The 11,066-nt window shown below is 45.8% G+C and overlaps 1 protein-coding gene across 1 annotated transcript in view; it reads right to left on the reverse strand.

Annotated features, from left to right (window-relative positions):
* Positions 1 to 1,127: 1,127 nt before the first annotated feature.
* Positions 1,128 to 11,066, reverse strand: part of MIS18BP1 (MIS18 binding protein 1) — a 27,967-nt gene continuing 18,028 nt past the window's right edge. The window contains exons 10-16 of the mRNA XM_019504482.1: positions 8,248 to 9,154; positions 7,101 to 7,276; positions 5,413 to 5,558; positions 4,341 to 4,486; positions 2,703 to 2,787; positions 2,057 to 2,111; positions 1,128 to 1,876 (exon numbers count right to left, since the gene is read on the reverse strand). Of these exons, the coding sequence (XP_019360027.1) occupies positions 1,791 to 1,876; positions 2,057 to 2,111; positions 2,703 to 2,787; positions 4,341 to 4,486; positions 5,413 to 5,558; positions 7,101 to 7,276; positions 8,248 to 9,154 (1,601 nt within the window). The 3' untranslated portion in view covers positions 1,128 to 1,790. The remainder of the gene's footprint in view (positions 1,877 to 2,056; positions 2,112 to 2,702; positions 2,788 to 4,340; positions 4,487 to 5,412; positions 5,559 to 7,100; positions 7,277 to 8,247; positions 9,155 to 11,066) is intronic.

The following is an 11,066-nucleotide window of genomic DNA, read 5'->3' on the forward strand; positions in this document are numbered from 1 at the left end:
TCCCCCTCAGCCTTCTCTTGTGGAGGCTGAACAGGTTCAGGTCCTGTAGCCCCTCCTCATAGGGCCTGCCCTATTGTCCCCAGATCATGCAAGTGGCCTCCTCTGGACCCTCTCCATGCTGTCCCCATCCCTCCTGAAGTGCAGTGCCCAGAACTGGATGCAGTCCTCCAGCTGCGGCCTGACCAGTGTTGCACAGAGGGGGAGGATCACCTCCTTGGACCTGCTCAAGATGCATCTGTGGATGCATGACAAGGTGCGGTTGGCCTTCCTGACTGCATCCCCACACTGCCAGCCCATGTTCATTTTGGCTTCAATGATGACTCTAAGATCCTTTTCTGCCTCTGCACTGATGAGAAGGGAGTTTCCCAGCCTGTAGGTATGGTGCTGGTTCTTCCTCCCCAGGTGCAGCACCTTGCACTTGTCGGGTAGCAGGCTGAAGGCCAGCGTTCCTCTTCTTTCCCTTCCTCTGCTCTCTCTTCTCTACTTCCAGGGCAAGACACTTTACCTTGAACCAGGCTGCCACTTGATTGTGGCGGCAGCACCACTGGAGTTGGTTGGCAGCCGGCTTCTCCCAACTCGACGGTGGCATGTTTTCTTGACGTCTGCCTTCAACGTGTCACCGTAGCATTTCCCGTGGCCACCATGAGATCTCAGGCCATTACTAAGCTGAGAGTCGAGCACTTGTTTTGGGAGTTGCGCGTCAGGCATCTGCACAGATCACCAACTCAATGCTGGGAACACTGGCTTCAGCAAGGATGCTGGTGCTTGTGCAGTGATCTTCCCGTGTGATGTGGAGGATTTTCTGGAGGCATCATTGGTGATCTCTCTCCAGGCTCAAGACACCCACCTGAACCAGCTGGGCAGCAGCAGCGGGCAAAGACATTTGCTGTCAGTTGCTGTGTACTGAAGAAGGTTTTCCTCGTGTCCAAGAAGCCACAGACAGACCACACGTGCCCTGAAGTCCCGGCTGCTGCCAGAAACACCTCCCATTTAAAAATCATAAATCACACGTTCTCAGACAAATGTCACAGATCTGCAATATTAGCACCTAGAAATTAAACAGCTTTCACACCACCGATTTCATACTATATTGACTGCAGTAATGAAAATACACATGCCAACAGCTGTCAACACTTAAAAAGTGCCCAGAAAGGAAATTTAATAAAATATGGCTGTTCTAAATTACACAAGTTAAAACGTAATCCCATTTTAATTACAAGGATGGCAGTGCTGTAGGTTTATTGTACAGTAACGTTTTTAAAACATTATTTCAGCTTAAAAGGAAACATCGAAACCAAGTCATCGGTATTTTCATACCTTTTAAACACAAGGAAGATGGGAGGGGGAGGAGCCTGCTCGAAAAGAGAGCACAACAGCGTCCTTTATACAGAAGGTCCAAGCATTACAGTCTTCCTGAACAGATATGGAATAAGACCAGAATGCATTTGACCAGAGGCCAGATTGTCAGGCCCTAGCATTTCAGCATGTACACGGTAATCTAGTTGAGAGGCCGCAAGCCACAGTGTCGAGTACGGGCTGTCCATGGCCTCAGCAATGGGAATGCCTCTGGCAGGCCCTCTCCCCAGGCCTCTGGTGAGACCAACAGTGGCGTGGGGGGTCCTAGCGCCCGCCTTCACTTCTGACCTGGGGTGTCTTCTGGCCCACCACCGAAAGCAGTTGCCTCCCCCTGGTTTAGAGCCCCGGTTCTGAGGGCTGGCTGAAGCCTTTAGAACACGTTGCCCCCGAGGTCAGAGCGACAGTCAATACTGAGCTACTCAATCAGTGGATGGTCAAGTAGAGAAATAGGAGTCTTCCCGCTCTTCCTCGTCTGAAGGCTCTGGTGCACCCGCTAGGAACAGCCCGGCATGCTCTGCCCCTGCAAGCAGGTAAGAGCACTTGTCACCATACATGTGTGGAACTGGGCTGGCCAAGCCAAGCCAGAAAAGCACACGCACAAGCAAGTGGGCCTGTGGTCAACCACCCAGGAGCATCCTCCGTGCAGCCAGAGCGCTCTGCACTTCAGACGGGCCTGGCATGATGAGAAGCAAGAGCTCACCTTGGTTCAAGGCGACGGTTCTGCGAGAGCTTGGAGTAGTGCACACAGTTCCAGCCTGGCATGGACAAGAGGAAAGAGTTGATGCACAAGGCAGCCATTCATCTATATTTCTGCAGCATCGCTATTTAGAGGGCGTGTGAAAATGCAGCCTTGACAAGGTGAAGGAACTAAGTTGTCCTGTTGCTAAATGACTGCATTGCTACACACTGAATGAGCTGCAGGGTCTAATCCCTCCTACCAAACTAACAGCATGGCATTTTTGCACCTGGGTTCTCAAAGGGTCACTGGGGTTAGAGCACTGCAGAGCAAACGCATTGGGCAGTGATAATCAGGAGCTGCTGAAACCTTAGACAGGGAGAACAGATCATTCTCTTCCTCTAATTACAGATCGCTGACTGCAATGACTTGTTGTTGCTCGATCTGTAAGCACCTGACTAATGAATAGCCTTAGTGTTTCTCCATTCAAGCATTGCAGGGAATGGCTGTTTCTGCCTGAAACTTGCTCTTTTTCCAACGCAGTTTAGAAGTTTTTATCAGAAGTGGTCTCCCATCCTACTCAGCAGGAAGACAATGCACAGGAAGCTACCGCTACCGGTTTCACATTAGCATTCCTCATCTCTCAGTTTAATTGAAAGAAAACCATTACCGATTTCTTCTTGATGTTGCCCCAAGTGGCCGTGTTGCCTTTCTTGTTCTTCTGCATCCTGAACACATACTTATCATAATCCTTCCTGTAAACAAAGTCAGTCAGCGTTACTGGGGGGCCTAGTCTGGGGATACTAGTTAGGGCAGTTATAACTAATACACAACAATCAGTGCATCGGGCAGAAAACCAACAAAGCTGTTCTAGGATGAGCTGATGGAGTAACAAACCCCAAGCCTCTCCAGAAGCCATCACAACCACCACAGTTGTGCACTCCTTGCTGAACTGGCCCTCCCTTTGACTTCCAGTCACCGACTACTGCTGAGAGCCGTCACAAACAGGCAGCGTCTTCCTTTATGAGCGTAATACGCTTCCTCCCACTTACCAAACCAGTCACGGACAAGCTCAGTGCTCAGTTCTGGATGTATTCCTCCCCTCTGAAGTGAAGCCTCTTCCATCAGCCACAGCAGCAGGAAGTCCAGCCTCCTGAAGCTGCTGAGTGTCCTCAATGACCACGAGCCAGGTTTACAATAGCAGCCGTCAGACACAGAAAAAGCTCTTGTGCAAACTGTGCAGATACAGTTTTACCCACAGAAATGTCACCTGGCCATATAAGCTACATCTCAACTGGGAGGGAATAGCTATAAGCATCTTGACTGGTGCTGGAATAACTATACTGGTATGGAAAGCACTGATGCTGCATGCCTTCATGGGCATTTTGAAGAACTTGGGGTGCGGAAAGACTGGGGCACATTTGTACAGCGCTGAAGTGCTCCAAACTGGATCAAGATTAAATGAATACCCTTACAGCAGCAGTTCTCACTCTTTATTTAATAAAGATTTATTACTAGCACCAGCAGTACCCTACTCAATGTGAAGCTCAAGCACTAATCCATTTTCAGACTGAAAGGCTACAGTCAGTGACTCCTTTTCTGGATGCTTGTTTTCCAGTTCAAACAGCACAACTTTGTTAAACATTTCTCCATCCAAATAAAAGTTCACAGGAACGCAGGGTTTACCAGGCAGGTTCCCAGCCAGCACATCACCAGTATCACACTCGCAAGAAATACAGATGCTTCCAAGGAAGGCAACAAACCAAGGGAGACAGATTAACTACCACTCCATCTGGACAACTTTGAACTATAACTAGATATTGGGCCCTTTTAGAATCTTCTCATGTTTCCAGTTTCATTTAAATCCCCAGAATTCACCCTTCATACTTCCTAGCCATTAGCGCTGCAGCACATGAAAGCCAGTGGCTGCCTCACCTTTCCAGCACTTATGTTGTGCATCTCATATTCCAACTGAATTTCAGTCTGCTTGTCAAGTTTTATTAACAGCCTATTCCTCTGTTCACTTTGCATTTGTGAGCACAATCACAAGAAGTCTTCTGCACCATCTTTAAGGACTTACAGTTGCGTAACAAGTTTTTAAAGAGTCTGTCACAAGAGGACAGCAGTCGAAATGGTAAAAGCAAAACTTTAGACTGGTGTAGCTACAAAAGCAATTTATACGAAAGAGGTGGAGACAGAAGTGGCAAGAAAACAAGCATCTGAAACTGCTTAATATAAAATTAGAACTTTTCTCTAGGGCAAGATGCATATAAAACTACCCAAAGGCACTGTATTTTATAGCTCTTACCTGTTGATTGATCCCAGCATACTAGGACTGATGTGCTCACACTGAGGTGTTTTCACCAAGGGGAAGATGGATGAGGCAGGTGAGACTGGATTGCTGTCCATGAGCTCAAAGACATCATCATCTTGGCTTTCCCAGAAAGCTGGTAACTGCAAAACCACATCAGCACCAATGACCTTGCACTTCTAACCCTTCTGCATCCCCACCTCCCCCACCAGAGCCCCCCCATGCCACATTTCCGGTCCCGCAGTGAGCCCCACAGGCCAGGAGACACCCCTGCATTAAACCACACACATTTTAAAGCTCGGCTATGAAAGCTTAATAAAAATACCTAAAGGAGGAGGAAAATACTGAATAAGGGCTTTCACCTGCAAGCTTTTTTCCCCCCTATAGATTAAACCCAACTTTTTTTTTTCAAAAGGTGGGGGGGACGGACAAAAAGGGTGATGTGCTTGTTATTTTATATTAGAAATTCAGGTCTTGTTTACCTTGGTCTTGGAAGACAATGGGAAAGCAGAGAATTAAACGTTTACTACTTCAAAATATCAACATGGAAATGGGATTACATATAGTTTGGACCAGAGTGAACCAGAATCTTTTCTGGCAAATTGAACATTGCTTTGTTCCAAGTGTAGGCAAGAGCAGAACAATGAACAGTTTATTTGCTACTGCAAACAAGGCCTCTGGATTGCTAACATCTTTTTAATCCAAATGCAGGGTAAAAAAAACTTATGGAGAAAACATATTTGTTCAATTTTCCACCTCTGTGTAAAATCTCCCAGTCTGTATCCCGAGTCCTGGTCCGCATTCAAGTCTTCCAGCAAAACCACACAAGAGTCTACTCAGCAGACCCAGTGTTTCAAAACTGAAGGAGATTTTATCTTTGAGGGAGGGCACATACAAACTTTTCAAGATCTTGGTGCACATAAAGCAACGAGAACTGGACAGCGATGTCACCACAGTGACGTCACCATCAATACATTCCCGCTGCTCTCCGTTTGTAATGTGCTCCGACTCCTGCCAGAAGGCAGATTTCTTAAAATACATCATTCAGTTCCTTTGAAAGCAGATTTACCTCTAGTCTTCTATTCTGAAAGGGTGATGTAGTGAAAATGTCATCATGGTTGTCTTTTGGCAGCTGATCCAGGAAGTCTCTCATCTGTTGCTTCCTTTTAAGAGTTCCCGCTTTAGCCGTTATCATTACTGGCTGCTTTTGTTTATCTACCAGCACACATGACATTTATTTAGAGGCAGCAGTCACAGTGTGGGCCTGTGGATTCTTACTACTGTTACAAAGGTAAGTCAACCAAACATTTTCACATTCTATTTTAGGAACAACATCTTTGCTTCCAAATATGAAATCAACCCCTACAGAATTAAGTCAGTCAAGCTGCTATTTCCCCGACAAAATCCACAAAAGAATTAGATAACCAAGGACAGGCCCCAAAGGATTAGCTGCACTGAAAATAGAGGATGCTTTTTCCAGTTTTAGTACTAACGTTTGTTCATGGTTTGTCATGTCTTTTGCCTAAAATTAAATGCCAATACATATCAAGTACTTTTAAGCAGAGCATGTTTACATGTTTAAACACAGGCAGGGTCTTACTAAAAGGCCAGATTTGAACCGTAGTTCTGGAATTAAATTTTGTATGATGGGATAGGAATGAACATGGGTGTAGGAATGAACCTGGACATCCTTTGTAACGGCTGCTCTTGGTTAAGGTCGGGAGCGGGGCGGGCAATGAAATGTGGGCACAGGAACTGAGAGAGTTTGCCTTCTCTGTGCCTTCACCAGCCCTTTCCTGCAGCTAGGTAACATGGAAGGGAAAGCCATGACTGAAGGGCAGAAGGGACAAAGGAGCCTAGGGATGTACACCCCTAGTGAAGGTTGGCACAGATCGGGATACAGAAGCTGGGAAAGTGAAGAACTGGAGATTGGATGAGAAGCCTGGGAAGTGGCAGGACTGGGACATGGGATATTGGAGTGGATGGGCTCAAATTATTGGGGGAAAAGAGGTATAGGTTTGTGCCTAGAGTACAGACCCCTCCACAGCCTGGTGTGGACACCAAGTCTCACCCTGCCAGCTTTAGTAACAATCATCACTGAAACCCAATGGAAATAGACTCTCTTCCCTTCCATCACTTGTCTTCTTACAGGCTGCCAACATACTGCTATCAGGTGGCGGTAGTTCATGTGGGGGATCTAAAGTCACACCTGGCTGATGAACACTCTTCATCTTCTACAACTAATAAGGCAGAGGCCTCAGGACAGCCACCATACAACCCTGATTCCCTCCTAGAGCAACGCCAAGGGTCCTGTGGCAAAAACAGTATGCAACCATGACAGACTGCCCTAATGCAGTGGTTTTCAACTTGTGGTTCCATAGGGATCTGCAGACTGTCTAAGGGGTGCATGAAAGCTGACTATGATCAATCAAGGGTATGTGAATACTCGCACTTAAAATTCAAAGGGGCCCACACCTCCATTTGACATTTTTAGGGGTCCACAAATGAACACAAAAAACCCCCTGCTGCCCTAATGCACACTCACGTGGGGGTTGAACGTAGATAGTACACAGGACCATTCTGACTTCTGAGTCCTTGATATTCCAACCCTGATCATGATTTTTGAATGGAGTTTTGAGTAAAATACTCCACTGCAATATCACCACTGTTTAAATCCATTTCACACAGGATGGATTAAAACAAAAAACCCCAAAAGGGCCGAAAGCCAGAAAAATGATTCAGCAGGAAGGCCAGTACCTTTTTCTTCTTTTTTTCCTGAAGCAGTCGTCGTCTTTGCGACACGCATCTTAGAACTCTTCATCTGATGCTCTTCCATATATTTCTGCTGGCATTCTTCAGCGGATCGAGTACCGAGAGTCATTGCTACATCCAACCAAAAGCCCTTTCTGTGTTTTGGAAAAGAACCAACCGCACTGCAAACGGTACAAAAGATGTGATAATCTTGAGATTGAAGTAAAATGTTCAACAATGGGGGGTGGGGGGGGTGTTAAACAACAAATAAACAAACAATAATAATAATAAAAAAAAAAATCTCTGAACTGTCAGATTGAATCTACTTATTTAAAGAGATTCTTGGGTTAAAAGAAATGCAGAGTAATCCCTCACCAAACTCAGGGAGAAAGTCATTTTGTGCCGCGCACAGAAATCTGGATTCCTTTTACATTTGACCTAAAGTAGCTCCAGTTCGTCACTGTGTTTACTTACAGAGATGCCCAACCTGGGTCAGCTAGTGGTTTAATTAATGTGTGGTGGCAATGAGTACTACCGGTCGGTATGCAGACTGTAAAAACAGTGTTCCTTCCTTTTATTGTGGTTGAATATCCCAAGAGAGCTCACTTGCTCGGCCCACTTATTTGTGTGTACACCTCTCTTTCGTGCCAGCTTGCTTGCCTCCATCTTAAGCTAAACCATCCTAACCTTTTCAACCATTTCTTTTGTGAAAGTGTATGACATTTTTGAAAGTAACCACCCTACAGTCAACTGTTTCCTCAAAGATCTGATTTTGGGTTTCTTCCATAACATGTTTTCTTTTTTGCGGCTCCTTTAGGAGGCCTCCCCATGAAAAACTGACCCAATTTCAATTTTGTTAATTTTTAAACCAGTAGCATTTTCTTCTCTACTTTGGGTATTTCTCCAGAATAACATCCTTTGCACCCAAAATTCACCATTTAATTTGCATCAGGTAAAAGACTAAAAAAAAGTCAAATCTACGAGAAAACAATGTAAGAAAAAATAAATATTAAAATAACATTTAATATTTACTCAAGCTAGCACATCTGACTCTACGTTGACTACATCAACCACAGTGATGGTAGGTTAAATTGAAACACTCAAGGCAGTTACACTGCCCACAAATCCAGCATTACAGATCATAATTACTTGCCTCCGTAGCTTCTGTAATTCCTTCTCAGTCCAGTCTTCAGTTATACCTGGAAAAGGGCCCAAAGAATTCAGTACCTTTCCTTTGCTGAATTCCTTTAACTTCACTGGGGAAGGCTTTGCACCACTGGAAACCTTACTATCAGTTTTTTTGGCAGATGCTTTTCTTTTCTTCTCTTTTATATAACATTCTTCATTGCTTTCTTCCGTTTCTGATTCAGACACATACACAGGAATTCTTTTTCCCTCTCTGAGAGCTCTTTTTGACCTCGTGGGCAGAGGGGCACTGCCAGACCCAACAGCGGGCACGTGCCTGCCGAGCGACTTAGAACAGGATCCACTTTCATCATCAGACAGATCAAACGTTTGCTGACCGTTGTGGGAAGAAGGAGCTGCAGAACCTTTTACTACTCTTTGCTCAGAAGATGATTTCTTTGTTTCATTATGTGAACTTCTTAAGTCAGAGGAAGATTTATAATTGCGAGAGTCTCTTTCCAAGACAGGTTTCACTTTTCTTTTGATGGACACTGAGGTATCTTCACTGGATTCATCCTCACTGTTGCCTGAGGATTCTTCAGCAGACTGTTCTCGGAGGCGTTGTTTCGTTAATCTAAGAGGATACCTGCAAGTCTGTAGAGCTTGGTTTGGATTTGTTCTGTGATCTCTGGTATTTTTTTCAAATGTCATCCCCTTCTTCTCTGTAGGCTTTGTTGAAGTCCTGAAATTATATCCTAAATTGTCTAACTTCTTACCATTCAAGGGAGTCAACATCACAACAGTCTTTGCCTTAATTTTCTTAAGGTCAACTGCAGAGTCAATTCCATCCAGATTTGAAGTAAGGTGGCTGCCGCCTTTCTTATCACTAGACACAGCTTCTTTTTGGGAATTTGCCTTCCTCTCGCTGTCTTTTCCTAAGGAAAAAAAAGAAGTTATACACGTTTGTTATACTTTCATGTATACCAAGACAAGTCTTTCTCGTGCTGTGTGTACACCAACTGCAACTTCCAGTACTGGCTACATCTAACCCCACACGCAGTTGTTAAAGAGGTAGATGCCCCCTTCCCCTTGCATGAACAGAAGCTGAGGGAAACTAAGCAGAGAGCTCCCCAGCCGGCAACAGCACAAGAGCCTGTCTATCAAGACAATAGGAGAACGGAGTTCCTGATATCAGATGTTTGTTCATCTGATCGTGCTGGGCTAAGCAGCGAATGTTTAAGCAGCCTGCTTCTCTGCAGACATACAGAAGCCACCCCAAAACCAGTGGGAATTCGTGTTGCACTAATGTTACACTAACTCCCATTCTGCACTGCCCCTTCTGTGCAAATGAAAGGCACAGCACAGGCAGATAGGAGTTACCTTATCGGGGCCCCTCTTCCAGGGCACTTAGGACTCCTTTCCCCTGCAATGTTCAGAGGCTGTGATCCCACCTCGTACCAGGCAGGAAGACTAGTTGAAATCCCTAGCGAGCCTGGCAAAGCTTCCTGGCTCCCTGTCCCTGTCACAGATTCTACTTCGCAAGGGTACAACAGAAGTGTCATTCTACCCTCTTGCATATAGTCCTGCTTATCAAGGCAATGTTAGGGAGCCCAGTCTTCTCAAAGCCACGAGGGAAAAAAAAGGCTACGTTTATACATGCAAGGTAGCAGTCCACTAGACAGGGCACTTTTGTATGCTGAGATGCAGGGGGGTAGGGAAAAGAACCACTAGCTCCACATCACATTTTATGCATGTGGGTATAAGTTAGTTTTTGATATATGTGGCGCAAAAACCCTTCTACTAAAATGAGCAGAGCAAACAGGCCCTGCAACGGACAGGGCTCTTCATGCAAAGAGAGACTGTTATGCAACAGTTGGACGCACCCAGCTCAGGCTACAGAAGGAATTTAGAATAAGAACTACAAGAACCTTGAAGGTTTCAACATGTAAATGCTGCACAGATACAAGACACAAGATAGTCAACAGGAAATGCTGAATTTTAATCTATATAAGCTATTCAGCCACAAGTTTCATAGATGTTAGGGGCTGGAAGGGACCCCAGATCATCGAGTCCAGCCCCCTTGCACTTGTATTTACTTTGGTGCAAAGCAAAAAACATTTTTCTTGTTGCATGACTGGATCTTCTATATGTTTCTGTTACTCAAAAGGATTTTTACTTGCTTTCTTTTCAAATTAGCTTGGAGTTTAGTGCCTTATTCCCCAAAATGCCTTATGATAAAGCTTTAAGAAGTTATATAGTTTCTAGGGCCGGAAGGGACCTGAGCAGATCATCTAGTCTGACGCCCTGCCATGGCAGGAAAGAGTACTGGGGTCAAACGACCCCAGCAAGGTGTACATTGCGCCTCCTCTTACAGACCCCCGGGGTAGGAGCCTGCACCACTTCTCTTGGAAGTTGGTTCCAGACCCTAGCTGCCCTGACCGTGAAGTCACGCCTCCTGATGTCTAGTCTGAATCTCCCCTCTGCCAGCTTGTGACCGTTATTCCTGGTCACTCCCGGCGGTGCTCGGGGGAACAGGGACTCCCCCAATGCCTGCTGATCCCCCCTGACTAGTTTATAACAGCCCACAAGATCCCCCCTCAGCCTTCTCTTCTGGAGGCTGAATGGGTTCAGGTCCCGTAGTTTCTCCTCATAGGGCCTGCCCTGCTGCCCCCTGATCATGCGAGTGGCCTCCTCTGGACCCTCTCCATGCTGTCCACATCCCTCTTGAAGTGCGGCGCCCAGAACTGGATGCAGTCCTCCAGCTGCGACCTGACCAGTGCCGCATAGAGGGGGAGGATCACCTCCTTGGACCTGCTCGAGATGCATCTGTGGATGCATGACAAGGTG

The sequence above is a fragment of the Gavialis gangeticus genome, unplaced genomic scaffold, assembly GCF_001723915.1.
Source record: "Gavialis gangeticus isolate Ggan-Ray unplaced genomic scaffold, GavGan_comp1, whole genome shotgun sequence".
Classification (NCBI taxonomy): Eukaryota; Metazoa; Chordata; order Crocodylia; family Gavialidae; genus Gavialis; species Gavialis gangeticus.